Here is a 21,872-nt window from a genome sequence, read left to right as displayed (position 1 = left end):
TATTTATTTTGTAATTGCTGGGTAAAAATTAGATAAAAGAGAGGCAAAAGAGGAAGTTATAAACTTAATGCTAGTGTCTTAGTGCTAGATGTCACCTTAAATCATGTGTTGACAATAAATTACGTCACAAAAACCTTAGAGCTAGAAGAGCTCTTGGATTATCAAATGCAAACTGTTTTTGCAGATGAGGAAAACAAAGCCAAAAATTTTGCATATTTGTTTAATAAGTAACCAAGTCATCAAAGCAGAATTGCATTGCAATGTAAACTGATATTTAATACTCTGTAAATTCTAAGAGGGAAGTAACTCCAAACTTATTTTGATCATGCAAACATTGTATTGTAAAATTCCATTACTGTTTCCATTATTTTTCTCTTCTCAAGCATTTATGTAGGGATGTATGAAACTGATGTCCACGTAAGGGCAAAATCCAGCCCTACTTTTTATTTTGGGTGAGGAGGAAAACTTTTTTTTTTTTTTAGGAAAACTTTTAAATAGCCCTTTTCAGTTGTAGGATCTTGACATTCCATGTTCAGAATATGAACACTTTAATCCCATTCTACAAAACGAAAACACAAACATTCACAACGTCTTGTCAAATCACATCCTTAAATGAAGTTCTTTTAAATTAAAAAATGCCACCGAGCAATCCCTGAAACACAGTGTGGTTGGTTTCATTTGTTGTTCTAGGCATCTCGTTTACTACACTGGGTAACAACGTATTTGTTTGGGTTCGTGGTGGAAACCTGTCACAGCATGTTTAACTATATTCACTATCCTTGACAATTATTAACATAAAATAAAGGCAAAACGAGGTGCTAAGATGTAGGGGCGGGGGGGGGAATCGTTCTGAGTAAGACTGCCCATGCCCTTTCCTGCAAAAATTTCCAAATACCCACCGCCCAGCAGCAAAGGACAGAAAACACAGAGAAGCCCCACCTCTACACCTAGAAAGGAAAAGATCCGCCCACCCTTCAACCAACCCGAAGTCGCTTTCTCCGCTCTGTCCACTGCTTGAGCGACTTTCCTTCTCCTCCGCGTCCCCTTTTACGACAGTTTTCCGGCCTAGTTTGCGGCTGCTCCTGCCGTGTTGCGTAGGGCGCCTGTGCTTGAGCGGTTTGTGCTTGAGGTTGGGGGTTGCGTCGCTCTCTGGTAAAGGCGTGCAGGTGTTGGCCGCGCCCTCTGAGCTGGGATGAGCCGTGCTCCCAGTGGAAGCAAGGGAGCGCAGCCGGAGCCATGGTGAGTGCGGCCTTCCGGTCTCCTTAGCGACCTCTGGCCCAGGCCTCAGCCTCAGCTCCCGGCCTCGGAGGTGTGGAGTTGAAATTGTGCTCCTTAGTGCGACTCTGGGCGGGAGGTTTCGGTTTTCGGGGCGTCACACTCACCAGGACACAGCCCTGTTGGCTCTCTTCTCTTGGATCTTTGTGTTTTTACATCGTCTTTCTGCACGGTTCTTGTCCACACGGGCTCTGGGCGCTAACGCGTTGCTTGCCTGGAACTCCTGTAAGGTCAGAAGGCTATCATGGACTCGGAGATTAGTGGAAACGTATTTGATTTTAAGTGCCCTTGCCCTAACACATCTTTACAGCACTGGCTCCACTTTGCTATATCCTTCTCTTTGGCTTTTGCCGACAGATGTCGTCTCCATGCGGAAATTCCTGAACATATTTGGGCCTCTGTTAGGAAACAACAGGGCAGTGCCAAAGGTATAGTCTCCTAGTTTAGCCCACGTTTAGCCTCGAAAATGCGTTATCAGAATTTTACAGGAGCCGTCTGTGAACAGTTTTTCCTTCTCTAGCAGAAATCTTATTTCCACTATTTTTTTTTTTTTTTTTTTTTTGAGACGGAGTCTTGCTCTGTCGCCCAGGCTGGAGTGCAGTGACACGATCTCAACTCACTACAAGCTCCGCCTCCCGGGTTCGCCGTTCTCCTGCCTCAGCCTCCCAAGTAACTGGGACTACAGGCGCCAGCCACCACGCCCGGCTAATTTTTTTGTATGTAGTGAGACGGGGTTTCACCGTGTTAGCCAGGATGGTCTTGATCTCCCGACCTCGTGATCTGCCCGCCTCGGCCTCCCAAAGTGCTGGGATTACAGGCGTGAGCCACCCGCCCGGCCTATTTCCACTACTTTTGATTGAACTTTAATGTAACCTAATTTGTCCGGGGATGAAAGAAGTTTTCAAAGGGAGGGAATCATCTTTTTCACTATTGTAGAGGTAAATAAGCAAGTCAAACTTGCCGTCTTTCCCATAGTAATGAATCCGGTAACTTTAATACATTCGGTATAACAGATGCAGTAGTTTTAAGGATTACTGGGCAGAATATTTCTGCCTTAAAAGTTGTTTCTCGGCCAGACATGGTGGCTTATGCCTGTAATCTTACCACTTTGGGAGGCCTAGCTGGGAGGATTGCTAGACGCCAGGAGTTCAAAACCAGCCTAGGCAACATAGCAAGACTCTGCCTCTTAAAAAAAGAAAAAGAAAAAAAAAGTTGTTTCTCCTATTAAAATGCAGTTTGTAATGAGTTGGGGATGGGAGAATGGGCAAAATGAGAAAGGGTGGGAATTAGAGAAGTAAATATTTACTCTTCTCCCCCTTACCAGGCCAGTACAGTGGTAGCAGTTGGACTGACCATTGCTGCTGCAGGATTTGCAGGTTTGTTTATGGTTTGGGGGTGGAAGTGAAGTCGGGGAGATTGGAGATTTACTTATTCTATTGCTTTTGGTTTTAGGCCGTTATGTTTTGCAAGCCATGAAGCATATGGAGCCTCAAGTAAAACAAGTTTTTCAAAGCCTACCAAAATCTGTAAGACTTAATGAACACTTTTGCTAATTCTTTGCTGCTTGTATTTGAAACCTAGAACCACACTTAAGGAAGGGTAAATTTCCAAATATCCATGAAGTTCTAAATGATTGCTTTGGACCCATTCTCCTGCTTCCCACAAGGAGAGTATAGAAGTTCTGAACTTTGTAATGGTGCTACCCTGAAACATCAGATGTTATATGTGACAGAGTTGGATGGGGTATTGACAATTCTAGTACCCCACTAGACCCAACTTTCTTGTGAAATATCGCTTTTTCACATACCATCACCTTCAGCATCATCTATACATATTCTTGTTTTCCTTTATCTGCTCTGCATCACACACACAGAGGTATATGAGATTCTAAAGTGATCCGATCTTACCATGTGGCCCTGGCACTCCCAAACGTCATACATAGGTAGCACTCTAGTTAATTAGGCTATAGGGTTTGACTTGATGTTATGGTCATACCCTATGTAATCACAGTTAAGAATAGATTTGACTGTGATCACCTGTTGAATATTTATGTTGTGATTAAGTGTAACAGAATAGAGTGATTGTAGGCTTTACTAATATGATTTCTGACATAGCAAGGCCAGAGGAGCTGATAGTGGTATTTTCTGTATATGTATCTTAAAGTCTTGTTTCAAATACCCTTGAACTTCTTGTCTCAAAAGACTTCCAGATCCTGTTCTTGAACCACTTCTTAATACCTCAGGAATTGCACTTAAAGTCCTCTGAAATGTCTTAGTTTTTCTACTGGTTCTGTGAATATTTCCAGACTTCTTTTTTAAAGCGACTTTGTTTATTGTATTAACCTTTCTTTACAAATGGCATTTCTTCTTTTAGGCCTTCAGTGGTGGCTATTATAGAGGTGGGTTTGAACCCAAAATGACAAAACGGGAAGCAGCATTAATACTAGGTGTAAGGTAAAATAATCTCTAATATTTTTAGCATTTTTCTACCACTCTAGAGCCATGAGGAAATTTAAGAAAGACCTTCTCTCCTTTAATAGGAGACGGTCATGGGGGATTTTGTCCTAGGAAGATAGATATTACCAATTCTAATCAATGAAACTGTACTGTTCCTTCCTTTTATGTTATTTTTAAGATGTAAACAGTCCTTCAAATGAGAAGGCACACTAGCACTTAAGCACTTTTTCATTTTTCCTAGAGTTTGCTAAAACACAGGCACTTTTTCATTTATTGAGGGATAGACTCCTCAGCAGATTATCACAGTGTTCAGTGTTGTTCTCGGTAACTGACATTTTTTTTGTGTGGTGAAATTCTGCCTTCGGCCAGGCACAATGACTCATGTCTGTAATCCCAGCACTTTGGGAGGCCAAGGCCGGTGGATTACTTGAGGTCAGGTGTTCAAGACCAGCCTGGCAAACATGGTGAAACCCTGTCTCTACTGAAAATACAAAAATTAACCAGGCGTAGTGGCACACGCCTGTAATCCCAGCTACTTGGAAGGCTGAGGTAGGAGAATTGCTTGAACCCTCAAGGCCGAGGTTGCAGTGAGCCAAGATCAAGCCACTGCACTCCAGCCTAGGTGACAGAGTGAGACTGTCTCAAAAAAAAAAAAAAAATTCTGCCTTCTTCACTTTCAGATCCTTAAACATGCTTTTCTTATCAATAAAAGGACTGTTGTAATGAGTATTACAAGTTCAACACATTGTAGAGTGCCTTACTTTTCTAAGGAGCAGTTTAGTTCCCCAGTTTAGGATACGCATTGGGTGTGTTGAGGTTTCTAAACAGCTTTTCATACCGTTGTGTTAATTTACTGGTTTCACAATGTCTTTAATTGGCCTTTATGTACAATTTTTTGATGTGATGCAGAAGTAGGTTGAAGTAAATACCTTTTCTTTTTTTTAATTAGCCCTACTGCCAATAAAGGGAAAATAAGAGATGCTCATCGACGAATTATGCTTTTAAATCATCCTGACAAAGGTAAGTAGTCATTAAATTCTTGTTGTAGATGTTGCTGGTGTGACTAGTTGTTATTAATGGGATTTTATCTCAAATTCCTGGCTATTCGAAGGGAAACACTTAAATCTGTAAGTCCTGTCTCCTAGGCTGGAGCCATATATTTTTGGTATCTTAAATTCTGAGTGAAAAACTTTATTTACAGAATGAGCAGATGTAAGTGCTACTATTACTATGTTTTGTGGGGTTTTTTGGCCTACATTTATTATAATTAAGATGTTAAATTTCAGTAAAACTAAAACGTAATTTTTCCTTATCCATTTTAGATACCTTAAAACGGAGATTACCTAGATAGAAACTTAATGGGATTTATTTATTCGTTTCTGATACACTTCCATGCAGCCTTGGCTGTGTTGAAGGAAAGCAAGAATTTCTTTGAATACCAAAAATTAGACCACAGAATTCATGTCCTAGTGTTTGTATCCTTTTACTTATACAGGAGAAGGCTTTCATTAATAAAGAGGGTTTTTCAGTTTAAACAGCATTATAATTGGTATCTGATTTCACAGTGTCTGTTATGAAATTTAGCTTGTATTATATGGAGGGCTTCTGATTCAGTAGGTCGGCAGTGGAAGGAACCCCATAAATATGCATTTATACTAAGTTTCCTGTTATTTGTTGCTGGTCTAAGACCATACTTTGAGAATCACTCCTCCAGCAGATTTGTAGGAAAGCAGCTGTAGATTGACATTGTGAAGGGACAGTAGATAATAGAAAAAGAAAAACTGGACAGAAAAAGGATGTAAAGCAAACTGAGATCTTTCCAGTAAACAGCTCAGAAGCCTCTGAAAATATCATGGTATTAAAATAACATGGTATAATTGATGTTCATTTATGACCTATAATCATGAATAGGCTAACACCAGTTCAAAGGCATATACATATGTATCCAATATATGTGATAGAAATCCTATTTCTATCAGTTTAAGCTTTCTAAAAAGGTGTCATTTTTGTAGAAATCTCTCCCACGTAAATTCATTTCTCATTGGTCACATATGTTACCATGTATCTGGTCATCCTGTTGCAGTGTCAGGGTTAATTTTTAAAAATTAAAAACACTGTTTCTGCTAAATCTCCCTCAGATAAGCATTGGAGTCCTTGAAACAAGACTAGTTTTTTACCAAGGAGAAATTGAGAATCCATATTGTAACTGTTCTTTTTTCTTTCTTCCTATAGGAGGATCTCCTTATATAGCAGCCAAAATCAATGAAGCTAAAGATTTACTAGAAGGTCAAGCTAAAAAATGAAGTAAATGTATGATGAATTTTAAGTTCATATTAGTTTATGTATATGAGTACTAAGTTTTTATAATAAAATGCCTCAGAGCTACAATTTTAAAAAATGATTTAGCACAAGCTAAATCTCAAAGCCTTGGTATATTTTTCTTGTTTAAATTTGGGGACTTAAAATCAGATTAGTTTAGAATATTTGTATATTAATTATGGGCAAGCACACACCATCTGAATAGAAATATTGTTCATTACTCATTTAGCAGATGATTTGGGACCTATGTCTACTTTTCAAAGCAAAGTGTAGATGACAGTCCTTGCTCTGAGGGAGCCCTCACTTTAATGGGAGACTGATAAACTGGTAATTAGACTATGTGATAAATAGTATGATGGAAATTAGCTCAGGCTGTGTGTAGAGACTCTTATTCGGTAGAAAGGCTGTTCCAGGTATAGGCAACTGGCCCAGCAACTTGGATACTTGGAACTTTGCATTTAAAAGTGAATTTAACCACAACTTAGACCTAACAAATTGACCTGGGGCGGGGGGGGGGGGGGGGGAGGTGTGTGTGTGTATTCTATGTACATAGATTTTTATTTCATGCATTAAAAATAGTATAAATATTTCAGAGTACAGGTCTGATACAATCACAAGTTCATTGCAGCCTCAACCTCCTGGGTTCAAGCAGTCCTCCCGCCTCAGCATCCCAAAGTGCTCAGATTACAGGCATGAGAAGTATTTACATTGTATTCAGCTAGCCCCTTAAAGGTACTGATCATTTATAAATTATTCCTTCAGTTGGCTATTTCTTGACATAATCAAACTTCTGCAATTGTTATGATAAACACTGTTAGCAAAACTGAAATGTTCTCAATATCAACATATTTAATTTGGACTATTTAGAATTTATACACTAATTTAAATGATGTTTAAAGGCAAATTACTTACTGTTCATCTAACATAATATATAAGGATCTTAACCACAGGACCTGTATAAAACATCTGATATAAATTAGTGTGTATTTCCCAACAGGAATATTTCTATGTGTAGCTCTAAGATGATAAATTTTACTACCTACCATCTAAACTTCCCTAAATCATCATAAGGTTCTTAATTATTGAAGGATATAAGGACTTTTGAGGTTAAAAAAAATAGTGGAGGTAATATTTATCTGCCTTATAAAGTAAAGGTATATCTGCTCTTTGTGTTTTCTATCCTGTACCCTTGTTTAAAATCTGATGGAGTCTGTTGTGATTTAGTGTATGATGAAACACTAGCTTCTAAGGCTTTTATGCAGGATAAATTATTTTATTTCCAGGGACAAGGAGACATGAAGGTAGTTAGTTGGTTCTTGTTTGTGGTAATTCTGTTCTTTAAGGTGGCTGTGAACACTGAATTCGCATGTAAGGAACAAGTTCCTAAGAGAAATACAGATTCTGTGACCCTTTGGTCACAGTATTGTCTGCCAGTCAGTATATAACCTTGATCTACCTGTTTCTGCTTGAAAACATTCTTTAGTATTTCATTAACTTTGAATTAACAGCCAACAGCACTATACCTCATGCTTGGCACATCACGGCCTTCTTTGCATTTAAGAACACTAGGTAGCATGCTTTACTACTACTCTTGGGAACCATCTTAAAACAGCAAAATCACCAACAAAAAGCACAAACATGAAACTTGGCACTAAATAGACCACAGAAAGGATACTCATTTATGGTGTGAAAGCTTAAACAAGTAGAGCATTGCCTTGTGCACATAAAGTGGTTTAAACTTTTTGTCACTCTGCAAATACTCACAAATGACCAGAAAAGGATGTTGATTTTGGAGTTACAAATAAATTTTAGTGAGTAGGCAAATTCACAAATAAGGAATTCCACTAATAATGAGGATCAACTGTATTTTGGTTTACTAACCTTTTATTTCAGTCCATTGGACAAATCAAAAAATGTTTCTCTGAACAAGATCTTTATGAAGAAATAGTTAAGACTTAAAAGCAAATTTTTCAAAGACAGTGATAATACGCTGACAGGCAATGAAGCATTAACTCTAAAAAGGGAAATCTAACTTAGTAGGTATAAATACTTTTGGGTGTTCAGTGCAGACAGCATACCAGTTTTAAGACAGATGTTAAAACAACGGAAACCACTTAAAAATAATACCAGGGAGCACAGCAGAGCACATTTTTTCTTGCATAGTAATCAGTTTTATTTTCTCCAGGCTTACCTTTTTTAAGAAGAATCCATGTTTCATTGAAGGCTGTTAGGCAAACTGAACATTTAAATGTCATCCATGTGAGGGCTCTAAAGATCATGGTAGGTGATTGATACCAATACGATCCATAAAAAAACTTTTATCTTTTACTGGTATTTTCTTACAAAATACTTGATCTGTAACATTTGAGTACTTACGATGTACTAGCACTGTGCTAAGTATTCTTCCTGTATCTCTCAGTAGACTGGTTATTATGATGTACATTTTACATGTGAGGAAATGGAAGTTTAGTAAGGTTAAGCACCCAAGGCGACTTGCTGAGAATGGCTGATCTTTCTCACATCCCAAGTTCCATTCTCCTAACTTTTGTACTATGGCTTTACAATTCTGATAACCTAAGCATGTTTTCCTTGATGGTACTAAGATGTGAGTCTGGTACTTATCTCTACAGATCCAGTTTGGGGCCTTTGTCTTTATTCATTGGTGCTTCCAGATAAATTTTAAAGAAGGCGGCATGATTAAACACACTTAGGGAATGGGAGATAGGTTGCAAGTTAAACTTCTGCAGAAGCCAGGTAAATCTGAGCTTTGGGGCTTCAGCTTTCTCTGTAAAAGGGAAGGATACATGACCAACTTGAAATTGTGAGGATTCCTCCACGTTTTATGGCTTGGGAAACAAAAGTCCAGAGCAAGTGGTCGTTTTTTCAGGTCCCACAGCTAGTGAAACTAGAATTAGGTCCTGGCTGTCTTCTCCAATTTGCTATGTTCATATTAGTCCTCATTAGAAGTTTGTGGGGAATTCCAATCTATAGCCTTCATATTAGACCTCAAATTCAGAGATTTCTGTGTCACTTAGCCTCTTCCCTTTTGGCTTTCCTGGCCATCTGGGTTGACATTATTAGAAATGAGTCCTAAGGTGCTGTATACTGCTTTGTTGGTAAGAAATGAGCTATAATGGGTTGTCCTGGAAGTTAACTCTTTCTCCAACTTTAGTTTTAAGCAAGTTCTCCTGCCCTGCCATCAACTATTTTCCAAATGATGAGTACTTATGGAAACATTTAAATGGAATACCAATAAGAACTGAGAAAAATTAGGGAACTAGCTTCTTTATTGCCACACTGAAAGCTGTGTAAATTCAGTATACTGAATATATATGGGCTCCCATAAAGAAAACCTAGTATCAGAAATGTCTAAAAATAAAATTTCACTTAGGCGTAATGCTTCATTTTTAAACGGTTAGTGGGGTTTTAGGTTGGAATGAGAAGTTCTCTTTCAATCATGAGAAATTGTATAAGGTTGACAGTGACCTTAAAAAAAGGTTGTTTTGCAGTTCAGAAGCTTGTAGTAGATTCACATTTTGAGTGCACATGAGCCTCCAAACAGGTTAAATCTGATAAAAATTTAGAACATGGATCACACAATGTCAAAGAACAGACTAAGCAAAAAAAAAAAAAACCTGTAAATTTTATGTAAACAAAGTAAAAAAAAAAATTACTATGTAGCATGCTCTCCTAGGTTTTTGGTTATGTCAAGTATCCTGGAATGAGTAACCTTGAGTACCAGTTAACTTGAATGACCTAAGCTCTGGTTTTAGTTTTTGGACTGCTGTACAGTGTGCTGTTTTTCAGCTTAGAGCCAACTACTGCCTTAGTAACAAGATATATATAGGAAGAGCTTCTATCCTGTGTCACCTATTATTCCTGACCCCGTAACAGAACAGTCCAATGATATGGGATAATCTGTTGTGGTTAACATTTGCTACCACCTTACTGCAGTTTCAGTTAGTGAAATTTCAAATATATGTTTACATTTTTCTTCACAACCTGAAGACAGCCAAGTTAGCTGAAAAAGGAAGTCTAAAGAGGTTGAAATGTAAGCAACCAGGCAACAATTAAGTAAAAATTGTTTATCTAGAAAAACTATTGGAAAATATTTTTAATGAAAATGTTCTCTAAAACTAATAAATTAGTACGTACATTTTACAGTTAATCCAATTAAGAGGGTACAAAGAGGTAAAAACTTTCCAAAAAAAAAAAGAACATACCAATCACTGAAATACAAAGAAATTCAAGAAGCTAATAAGTAGTATACTTAATAGTGGGGCTGTAAGACTTGTGAAAAATTACTTTGTCCTTGTTTGGAATGTCTTATAGATTGCATTCAGCATATTTGAAAATGTCTGGGATGGATACGTATGTAAAACAAACACCACTTAAGTTTGGCATACTCCTTATGAGAATACTTGGGCATTTGGTTAGGTGTTGCCCAGGGTCTGACATGTTACTAGACTCAAATTACCATTGGAAGGGCCTTAAAGATACCAACTCATCCAGCCCTCTCTGGTTGCATAAAACTGAAACCATAAAGTTTATAGAGCTAAAATAGCGGCTTCTAATTCTGTACCGTCACCTAAAGCATCTCTTTGAATTATCAAAGGAAGAAACAAGCAAATGGACTGGGAAATCATCTTACAAAACTAGAGTATAGTTTTTCCAGGGGAATTGTGTACCTCACCTCAGTACTGGAAATACTAGTACAGAAGATACAGATGAATCTGAAGTGATATACTGATGAACTTTTTTAAAATTTGTAATTAGATTGAAGAAATTGTTAATAGTTGATCATTTTTGACCCTTACAAAAGTGATTTCCTACTGTTCAATGTAATGGACTTAAATCAGTTTTAAGTTACCACCACCTGCTAACAGTCTGACTTTAAGCAGACTGCAGTTCCTGCTTTATTGCAAAAACTCCTGAAATAAAACCCCAAATACTATCAAAGATTAACATGGGTTATGAGCAACTGTAGTCCATTCAAGTACACGTTCTAATAAAGAACTAAAATTAAAAAGGGGGGGGGGCTAGCAAATTCACTATAGCAAACAGATATTCTTATGAAAAAGCATAAGGGACCCAAATCGTGTAGCAAAGACAGGAAGACTGAGACAATAACAAACATCCTTTTTGTTGGGACTGTTTTCCAAAACAGTAGATTCAGTTCAAATCCAAGTTCCTTGAAACCTTACAGAAGAAAATCCGGGTGTAATTTTCCTTTACTGCCATTCTTAACCACCAATCATCTGTCCCTGGACATAGCCTGTTTTCCATTTTTATCTGTCCTTAGGCAACAGCCTATGAGAACACTAGTTGGTTTGAGCCTCAAAAGCATAAATCTGTTTGCAGAGGATACAAATGGTACTATTTCCCAATCCAAGATTTAGTTAACATACCAAATTTTATAAGACCCTCCTTAGGTTACAAAACACTAGACACAGCTAACAGCAGCTACAAAAATACGGGACTTACCACAACAGCAATGGAACCCAGCAGCATCTCAGGTAAGTTTCTATGAACTCACCAGTTTGATGTGCTGCTTCTAATTCCACATTAAAATACATGATTATTTCAAACTAAAGATTTGTGCATTCCTATTATACTTTTGCCAATTATGTCTGAAGTGTTACCAGAGACACCACTTTGCACAAGTTTTAGCCCCCTTTAAGGCTTAACAAAGATCGTGATGCCTAAACTAGGAATCCTAGGCCTCCCAAAGCTTCAGGAAAAGCAGGTCATTTTTGCTACCATATAATCTCAGCTGTTATTTCATGATTCCGTTCAGGTATCATATGAATTCATATATATATATGCTGAAACATTGTTGGAACTGCACAAGACCTTCCAGAATACCTTTTTTCCTTCTCTTTAAAGAGGGTCTCACTGGCGCAGAACTGAGCTCAAATGATGCTCCCACCTCAGGCTCGAGTAGCTAGAAACAAAGGCATGAGCTACTGCGCCTGGCTCCAGAATGTATCTTTTGCTTAAGTGTCTGTTTAGTGTATACTGGCAAGTTCTTCCCATAGCAACATCTCATCTAACTAGGATAGCAGCCAAAAGATGGACCCCTCTCAAATACATTTAGAAGACTACCTGAATTAATGGCTACCATTTGGGGAGTGGGCTCTCTTTAAAAAAAACAAATGCATGTTTATCACAATTCTGCAGTACCTGTATTTCTTAAAGGACAAGACACTGGGTTTAGTCATTTGTAAAATAATGAACTTAGTGTGGTTATTTATTGCTAGTATGAAGAACTGGTTCAGCTATACTCTTTGTTTCTTCCATTCCCGTTGAAACAATCTTTATGGAAAATGGATTTTAGTGTATCTGACTATTCTACATGGGAGAGAATGAAAAATCATTTTTTTCTTTACCAATTTGCCAATTTGGCATTAAAGGTCCTCATTAACCTTATAATTTTTAACCCAATTATGTAAGAACTGAGACTATTTAAACTGTGTCTAACTTTGATCGATTTAAAAGAGACATTTGTGGGTAATTTTTTTAAAATCAGGACATGAAATTACTTGATACCTTTTATATATAAAGGACAAGAGTTGCACTACTCACACCTTACTTTAAAATTCTGTTACCAGGAACCAATCAGAAGGCCTCAGGAAAAAGCACTTAATACCAGCACATTTTTTTTTTTTTTTTGAGACAGAGTCTCGCTCTGTCGCCCAGGCTGGAGTGCAGTGGCCAGATCTCAGCTCACTGCAAGCTCCGCCTCCCGGTTCACGCCATTCTCCTGCCTCAGCCTCCCGAGTAGCTGGGACTACAGGCGCCCGCCATGTCGCCCGGCTAGTTTTTTGTATTTTTAGTAGAGACGGGGTTTCACCATGTTAGCCAGGATGGTCTCGATCTCCTGACCTCGTGATCCGCCCGTCTCGGCCTCCCAAAGTGCTGGGATTACAGGCTTGAGCCACCGCGCCCGGCCAATACCAGCACATTTTAACCTTAATTATAATTAATTTGAGGGCTAGGGTTATATATACTGACTTGGCAAATTTTACATTTTAAACTGTATCCTGCATTATCCTTCAGATCATATAAAATCACATTTTTATGCACATAAAAAATTAAACTATGCACACAACACTTTTCATATGCCAAATGATGCAAAGGGCTGTCATTCTTTGTTCAGTGGTCTATATAATACTGTGGAACAAAGCCTTCTAACAATTGACCTCACAATTAGCTGTACTAATTGTTATACCACTGTTAAACTCCATGTCTTTATCTTCATAAAAATTAAGCTCTGGCTAAAACATATAAAGTTTAATAACTGATTTTTAGTCACTGGTATGAGAGCCTTCAAAATAAGCTGAGAATCAAGTAGCAAAACACTGGCCTATTATTTAAAAGTTGCCTGTCATACCTTCTATCCCCCATTGTCTTCCAAAGTTGCCTTTGATTAGAGTTTTGTTAGGTTTTCCTAATTATCACATGTATTATTAATTACCTATAATTAACAGCCTAAACTTGTGTTAAGATTTCAGAGGATTCATTACAAAATGATTAAATGGCCAGCTGACATTTTAATGCTATTTATGAGCAAGTATAACTGCTTTTTAAAAAGCAAAGTATACTATCCTAAGCCTATAAATAGCTCCAACTACTTTGCAACTGGTGTAAAAAGTAGAAAGTTAAAAAAATTCAGCAAATGGAAGATCAAAGTTTATTTACTACCTGCATACAAAAACATATTGCACATCAAACAACCGAAATAAAAAAAAAAAGAAAAAAAAAAGATACTCTACTGAAGACTAACATGTAGTTTATACAGAATAAACTTTCTGGAAATTGATCTTTTCAGTAGTTCAGGTTATGTCTGAATGGACATGACTAATTCAGCTTAGTGTTTTAACTAAAGCTATGTTTGATTTTTAAATACTGTACACTTTAATAAATAAACCAAACAAAGCCTCAAGGTAGAACAGTCACTGCCAAGTATCGCCCAGTGTCCCTGCAGATGAGAGTTTAACAAATGTATTCCAGTGGTCTGCAGATTTTCCTCTACATACAGCATTTAAAAAACACATTAAAACAGACCAGTTTCCAGACTAAACTAATGAAGAAATTACAATTCAGTGCAAAATATTTTAGACTGCATTTCATTCTAGTTTTCCTCAGGTGAAGAAGTGGTTGCATATTAAAAATGTAACAAAAGCAGCTAATGCTTTCATAAAGAATATTACGTTAGGGATCCCACCCCACCCACCACCCCCCATCTCTGCCATATTTTGAAAACAAAATAACATTTCCTATAGCCAGCAACTTTTTTTTAATGTTACATATACTATTCTCAAGGCACATCTGATGATATATTTTATAACACAGTAGGTGTCAAAGTATGTTTAACATATGATTTCTTCAGGATCCCTCCCCTTTTTGAATTCCAAATGGAGGAACTGAAAGTGCGATGTAAAGACTGGCGATCCATATTCTATCTTTGGCAAGCTTGTACAAGCACTATTGTAAATGTAATGTAAAAGAACTGTAAACTAGGAACTTCTTCAGTTTATGAAACACCATTCAGGACTGCTGCTTCTTGAGTGTTTTCTTCTTTTAAGGTATTAATCTTTTCTTCTCCTGGAGTACGCTGTAGCTTAGAAATGTCATCGCCAGAAGCACTAGTTGGGCCGTTTATTGCCTTTTCTGAAGGACCATGCTCTTCAATCACATCTTTTGCCTGCCAAAGGGAGACAACTTTTTCAACTTCTTTATAAATGAAATCTATAGCTGAGGAGGAAAATAGCTACATAAACATTAATTAGCTAATGAAAAATTTCAGTTTCATATGCCACAATGGATCAAAGTATTAAAACATCTCTAAAATTCAAAACAAATACCAAAGTATTCCACTCTATGGGTCTTTCAACTTTGTATCTCTAGTACCTAGCAGTGCCCAAACCACACAAAACATCTGAACTAATGAAAACTGCACCTAATTTTAAAGCACTGGAAAGCTCACCATGAAAATGACATAAACAGTTAATATTAAACATTTAAATAATCACCTACTTTACTCACCTTCTTTTGAAAAATCACATTTACATATCAAATACCATAAAGCATTTAAAAGAACTAAAATTTTAAAGGTCTATATCCATCAATGAGAAGAGGTATATAGCCTATTGCTCCTGAATTAGGCAACAGACTCTATGCCCAATATCTTTGGGCAGATTGAATTTTATAAATGCTATTTGGAGCTCTAACTAAAAAGCATTTCAGGCTCAAGCATGCATATCTTTAGTTATCTGGGGCCAAGAACACATTCAAGAGTCTTTAAGTAAAATAGTATTGTCTATTTGTGGAAACAAGTGATCACACAGTAAAAGTAGTAAAAAAATAAAGCTAAACCATACCAAAAATTAGAAAAAAAAAACAACAAAAACCTACAGGTTAAATTCTCCTTACCATTTCTTTCTTGTTTTTAGCCAAAGTTTCCCTTGGGAGGTTTCTTTGTCTGCTCTGAGACTCAGCTCTAGAAATATAATCTGCAACTGTGACTGTTAAAGATGAGAAAAAAATTACAGGTGTTGAAAAAATATTTCTAAAGTTTATTTATGGATAAAGGGTAATTTCACTATTAAACTAGTGGTGGGTCACCCAGTGTCAAAATTTTCTTAAGCTGGGTATCACCTCCAACCAAAAACAAAGCTTTAAAAATCTGCCTGGGTTTTTTGTGCTGAAGAAAATTTCAAGCTTGAGATTGAGGAAATCTAGATTAAATTCCTCTTTCCCAAGAATCCAGCTATTTGCTTCTTGTTGACCCTAAGGTTGTGGAACAAAGTTAGAGAAACCCACAACCAGTAAAAGGAAATACAAATGCAGTGTTCTAAGCCCAGTGTTTACAATTGTCAGTGGGGGAAAATGGGGCAAATTTGATCCAAATCATAGTATAATATACTTAAATTTGAAAATTTCATCAGATACAAAAATATTTACTCAATTTTTTTTTTTTTAAAGCACAATTAAGATACCCAAGTGTGGTTTATCCTATGGCTTTGTTTCAACGTTTCACACTAGAAACTATTCTGAGTGATTAAAATAAGAAACTACAAGCAAACTAAAGATGACAGACCACCACCCTAAAAATGTGGACATTGATCAGACTGGGAAAAGGTCCAGAGTGTATTCAGTGACACCCCTCCCACACCCCTTTGCCAATCTTGGTAGGGACTATCTTAAATGTGTATTTGCAAAGAAGTAGCAGTAGTGAATTAGGAAAAAGACTAAACGAAACTAACACCCTACCGTCAACCCAACTTCAAATTACCTATGTTCTACAGTATGTAGACTGACTCACTTTATACATCAACACTCAAGAACTGAAACTTAGGGCCGGGCATGGTGGCTCACAACTGTAAACCCAGCACTTTGGGAGGCAAGGTGGGTGGGTCACCTGAGGTCAGGAGTTCAAGACCAACACGGTGAAAACCCATCTACTAAAAATGCAAAATTAGCCAGGCATGGTGGCACAGCCTGTAATTCCAGCTACCTAGGAGGCTGAGGAAACAGCATTGCTTGAACCTGGGAGGTGGAGGGTGCAATGAGCTGAGATTGTGCCACTGCACTCCAGCCTGGGAAACAAGAGTGAAACTCTGTTTCAAAAAAAAAAAAAAGAATTGAAACTTAAAATTGAAACTTAGAATTCACTGATTTTAAGAAATATCAAAAGAACTACCCTTTTTTCTTTCAAGTAATTATTTTCTATCACAAACTGTTTTAGAAAATCCCTGATATGTAAAAGCACAATATATATTTTAAATTATGGGAGCAAGTTAATTATGTAAAGAATGAAAACTCCGGTAAATTTTAAATTATTTATTTAAAGTCACAAGGTATGGGGAGAATTGGTACATAAAGTATAAATTCTATGAAAACAACTAAATCATTCTGGTATGATAAAAAGCTGGATAGTATTTACAATTCATGTTTCTTAATTATGAATTAACATGCTAACACTATCATAAGATCCAAGAACTTCCTAGAACTATTATGTATATCTTTTAAAACCACAAAGGAACAACCTATTTCAGAACTTACATATATCATTTACTAGAAAACCACTAAAGATGTTTCAAATCTGAAACTACCTCTTTCCTTCCAAACTGTAAGAAACTCAGTACGCTCATCTCGAGGCTTTTTAAATTAAATTCATTGCTGATATATTTATAACTACATTAAAAAGAGTTTACAATATTGGGAAAAGGGCTATTGTCATAATCCACTTTATTATGTCTGTATACATGGCAGCAAACCTATTACAAGAACAATTCTAGCCAGTGTGGGGAACAGCATAGCGAATGCACTGTTTCCAAGTTCGGCCCTCAGTGACACCTAAACATCTAACTGGAAACCCTGCTGCTAAATTACGTTGGTGCAAAAGTAATTGTGGTTTTCACCATTTTGGGATGGGTGCAAAAACTACACCAACCTAACACATGTTGAAACAATTCCTAGAACCTTTCATCCACTGTGTACAGAGATAGAATAATATATTTTGATATAGTTTTCAACTAAATTAGCAAGCACTTAGCTGGGGTATCCCCTACCTAAATAAAAGGAAGCCAAAAGAAACCTCTGTTAATTCAAATAAAAACCTATTCATAGCCAGTCCTTATAATACAAAGCCCCTTAAAAATCCAATACAGATTAATAACAATATCTAGAAAAAATACAATTTGTGTAATGACATGGACTCTAGAATTTCCTCTAAGGGATCCAAGTTAATCAACTGGACACCAGTGTGTATTGTCACATTCTAAGAATGGTAAAGAATATTCACTGCTTAATTTACACGAAGAGCAGCAAGAAATTTTGAGCAGATGAGATCAAATTAAATGAGTGTTTTAAAGAGAATGTTGATGTTAACTTTAGATGGAGGCTGCCTCCTAGAACTGCTACCAGGATCAAAGGTAACAATTTTGTGCTTGTTTCACCCACCCTATCTTTTGGGAGAAGGGGCAAGCTAGGAAATGCAAGAAGTTTTAAAAGAGGGAAGTAGTAATCCCAAAGAAGAAGTAAAACAGGAATAGATGCAGTATGGAACAAAAATCACTGTCAAACTGTTGAAGCCTCCAAACTACTCAAGTTGCAATTAATACCATACAGAAATTTTTACCTCTTCTCCAACAAACCCCACTGTTACTCCTTTTATGCCTGCTGACTTGCTAATAAACCAGCATGTATCTAGTTAATAAATGCTATAATATATTGTTACCTTCATACTGACAGCCTGAATTTTCTTGTTTACAGTAGGGCCAGAAAATGTATCACTGCTGTACCACCTTCAAAAAATGAAATCATCTCTTCATCTAAAACACTTCTTTTTTTTTTGAGATAGGGTCACACTCTGTCACCCAGGCTAGAGTGCAGTGGCGCGATCACCCTTCACTGCGGCCTCAACCTCCCAGGCTAAAGTGATTCTCCCGCCTCAGCCTCCAGAGTAGCTGGGACTACAGGTGCACACTAGCACATCCAGCTTATTTTTGTATTTTCTCTAGACAGGATCCCACTGCCCAAGCTGGTCTCAAACTCTTGAGCTCGAGCAATCCTGCCACCTGGCCTCCCAAAGTGCTGGGATTACAGGTATGAGCAACTGCGCTCAGCCCTAAAATATATTTCCAACATTAAAAGAGGGGAGGAAAGAAGGGAACGGAAAACAAGTATTTTCTGGACACTTTCAATTTTTTGACAATATTTAATTGCTCTAAAATTTTCCAACTATCTTTAAAACATGAACTTTTAGGGATGGAAACGAATTCTCTTAACCAGTTTTCCCAAATGTCTCTACAACCACTAAATTTAAAATGGTAAAGATGCCAGAATTTACATTCTTTATTTGGGGAAAACACATGAAAGAACTGGTTTTGGAAAGAATGCAAAAACTGATTAGTTTGAAAGGGGTTTATTTCTGGTGCACACAATTGCTTCATTGTGAATATACATGTGATTCTCTGTACATAGGAAATGGAATTATGTTCAAAATAATAGACAGCAAACAACTTTCTTTGAAGTTACTAAGAATTAATGACTACATAAAATAAACATTCTAAAAGTAAGTACTATTAATTTGAATAGTTAGTGGGTATAAGGGAAAAGGCATCACACTACAATAAACAAACAAAAAACATGCATTCCTCGTATTAGGTTAAAGACACCTTCAAATATTTTTCTCTTTTATACTTTTTTAAATTGTGGGTATTACAACTCCCACAAAAATGAGGTGCTGAATTCAGATACAGTAAGCAGGCACCATGCAAAAGCTGCCCAGTTTTGCCAATCAACCTCAATCACAATCTACAACATAGTCCCTGGGATGGCAGGCCCCATCTCAAGTGTGAAGAAACCGGCAAGTGAACAAAATGGTCTTCTCAACAGTATTTCCATGTAAACAATTAGGACACATTAGTTCAATTAGACAAGTTACTAACACACTGTGAAGGAAGAATGCATTTTCTTAATAGTAGTAGTCTTATTAGTTGAATAAACAATTTATGCAATGCAAATTTTGAATGTATATGCACACATGTGTACATGTAAGTATAATATATTTAGAAAGCAGACATATGACCTTTTTTTCATGCTTGTAACCTGATGTTGTCAACAGGTCCACTCAAGTTACCTGGCTGTCTATCTTCTGCCTGACCCCTGAAGCGACGCCTGCGGCTACGATTGCGTCGCTGGGGTTTTTTTTCACTATCATCTGTAATTGCAAAGTTTACCATGAACTATTCTGACAAAAACAAACAAACAAACAAAAAAACCAAAAAACCTTTACTTCAAAGATTTAAAGGGTAAAAATAAACTTTTAATTAAACACCAAAAATAAAACAACAAATGTTTACTGACAGGAAATACATTTTTGTGGCTTTCAGCATTCCAAATGGATTAAAAATGGAATTATCATCTGGAAATTCAGAGGGTTTTAACTCACAGTAAAACTCTCAGACTTAAACTGCCATCATTCAGGGACACAGTTTTCCTCTCTAGTACAGTTTGGTTTATACCGAAGTTAATGACATTTTAGCCCTTGAAAATTAATGCCTACTCTTGATATATATACCTTTACCAGTGTCATTTATAATTATTTTAAAAGAGGTAAGATGAAAGCCTGATTTTAGCTTGGGGACAATAAAAGCACTAAGTACCTTGCCGTACTGATTTAATGGCATCAAAGGGCACTTTAACCCTCCAAGTTTCAAATAATTTGGCTATAACAAATCTGAGAACTAAACATTTAAGACAGACAAAAAGCTATCTACCTTGTTCAAAGTAAACACTAAGAAAAAGTCAATTTTTGAATTGCATACTTTCTTTGAAAAAAGCTTCATACACTAACAATAGTATACAATTTATATATATATGTGTATATATATATTTCTTTTCCCTAAGTGCTTACATACCTAGCCCATTTTCATTAACTGAAGCTGTATCAGATTCAGTCATTCCATCCATCAGAACAGCATCTTCATCAGTCCTTCGTCTACGAGACCGCCTACGACGGTTAGTACTGTGATGAGATTCGCTGGCATCAGTGTCTGCAGTCTGATCTGATTCTGTATTATCAAGTAAGCTGTATGGATTGCTGTCTGGATCTTTGAGCACTATATTCATGTCAGAGGCAAGAAATATTCGTTTAAGAGAACTGAAATTATGAATGTTTGATCTATATTGAACTATATCAATTAATGATAAACTTCAATCTCCCCCAATAAAAATGCACTGTCTTCAAATAAAATGTTTTCAATATTATTTACCTGGAAAATAACAAAGATAATTAAATATGATAAAACTTTAAGTGGTTATGAAAAATTAAAGCAGAAAGTGAGCAGATATCTTGGCTTCCTAACATTTCCTGTGCCTTGTTTTTAAAATATACATTAGAAAATAGTGTATTACATGCTAATTCTGGCATTCACATTTCAAGATTATCCTGCCCAGAGGCTAGAAAAACAAAGGTGAAAAGAAATAAATAATCGGCTGTTAAGAAATAATTATAAGAAAGAGCTTTTGTCCCCGTAACTGATTTCAAAATGACTGCAGCTTTCTTGTGTTGATGTTGATAGACCATTTCCCAAATAATACTCAATACCTACATTCCATGACATAATAGAAATCTGTAACTATGAACTGAAGCAATCAAAACAAGTTGAAACAAAGCATCCAATTAAATAAGGTTGAACTTCTAACTGGTTATGAAAGGAAAATGTTGAAACGAATGCTGACTAGTACTCCATCTTTAGAAACAACGTGTGAAGGTTAGGTGAAGGTAGAAAAGGAAAAACTGTTATGGTATAATTCGTAAGAAAAATACCCGTCTTACCTATGTGCATTTATTACCTCCAACAATCAAATTTATAGCAGAAATTCACCTAATTCTGATTTTTCCTAAGATTCCTTTGGTAACAGCTAGCAAGCTAACCATCTTTGCAAACGACACTAAGCGTATCCATTAATCATAAAACACTAGGTCAAGTACATTTATTTTTCAGTTCAATATACTGTAATTTTAATCATCTTGGTAACTGTACACAGTGTACTAAAATATAAAAGCTATTTTCCTGAAAGCCTATAAGTTTATTAGGGCTCAAAGAATATTACTGTGGAAAGCGAGAAAATCTAAACAAAGAACAAGTTCCTAATTTTTGCCCTGATTTGTTCCAGTTTTTGTAATTTTAAGCACAGTTGGCATCTTATTTAATGTATCTACACACATTTTCTATAATATTAAAATACTACATAAGTTTTCATGGGTACAACATTAAGGAAAGTGTGGGTTTCTTAAAGTGGTATACC

At 36.6% G+C, this 21,872-nt stretch overlaps 2 protein-coding genes across 10 annotated transcripts in view; one reads left to right on the top strand and one right to left on the bottom strand.

Annotated features, from left to right (window-relative positions):
- Nucleotides 1–1,043: 1,043 nt before the first annotated feature.
- DNAJC19 (DnaJ heat shock protein family (Hsp40) member C19) lies at nucleotides 1,044–20,909 on the top strand. Of its 2 annotated transcripts, XM_033211793.1 has the most exons (8): nucleotides 1,044–1,239; nucleotides 1,633–1,703; nucleotides 2,600–2,651; nucleotides 2,728–2,801; nucleotides 3,649–3,728; nucleotides 4,681–4,751; nucleotides 5,964–6,041; nucleotides 19,684–20,909. In XM_033211793.1, exons 2-7 carry the CDS (start codon nucleotides 1,644–1,646, stop codon nucleotides 6,032–6,034), a joined length of 408 nt encoding a protein of 135 aa, XP_033067684.1. In that variant the 5' UTR covers nucleotides 1,044–1,239; nucleotides 1,633–1,643; the 3' UTR covers nucleotides 6,035–6,041; nucleotides 19,684–20,909. The 2 variants fall into 2 exon arrangements, with proteins under 2 accessions (XP_033067684.1, XP_033067685.1); XM_033211794.1 differs by lacking the exons at nucleotides 1,633–1,703; nucleotides 19,684–20,909 and having other exon boundaries at nucleotides 1,046–1,239; nucleotides 5,964–10,265.
- FXR1 (FMR1 autosomal homolog 1) overlaps nucleotides 13,721–21,872 on the bottom strand; it is a 67,397-nt gene continuing 59,245 nt past the window's right edge. For 2 of the 8 annotated variants that reach the window (XM_033211787.1, XM_033211789.1), the window contains 4 exons: nucleotides 20,480–20,680; nucleotides 19,699–19,779; nucleotides 15,486–15,577; nucleotides 14,333–14,757 (listed from right to left, as the gene is read on the bottom strand). In XM_033211787.1, the coding sequence (XP_033067678.1) occupies nucleotides 14,587–14,757; nucleotides 15,486–15,577; nucleotides 19,699–19,779; nucleotides 20,480–20,680 (545 nt within the window). In that variant the 3' untranslated portion in view covers nucleotides 14,333–14,586. Of the gene's footprint in view, nucleotides 14,758–15,485; nucleotides 15,578–19,698; nucleotides 19,780–20,479; nucleotides 20,681–21,872 lie in introns of all 8 variants that reach the window. The other 6 variants (XM_033211785.1, XM_033211786.1, XM_033211792.1 and 3 more) reach the window with 6 other exon arrangements.

This window comes from Trachypithecus francoisi, unplaced genomic scaffold (assembly GCF_009764315.1).
Source record: "Trachypithecus francoisi isolate TF-2019V2 unplaced genomic scaffold, Tfra_2.0 Lachesis_group0, whole genome shotgun sequence".
NCBI classification, from domain to species: domain Eukaryota; kingdom Metazoa; phylum Chordata; class Mammalia; order Primates; family Cercopithecidae; genus Trachypithecus; species Trachypithecus francoisi.
This window is presented reverse-complemented; position numbering and strand designations above follow the sequence as displayed.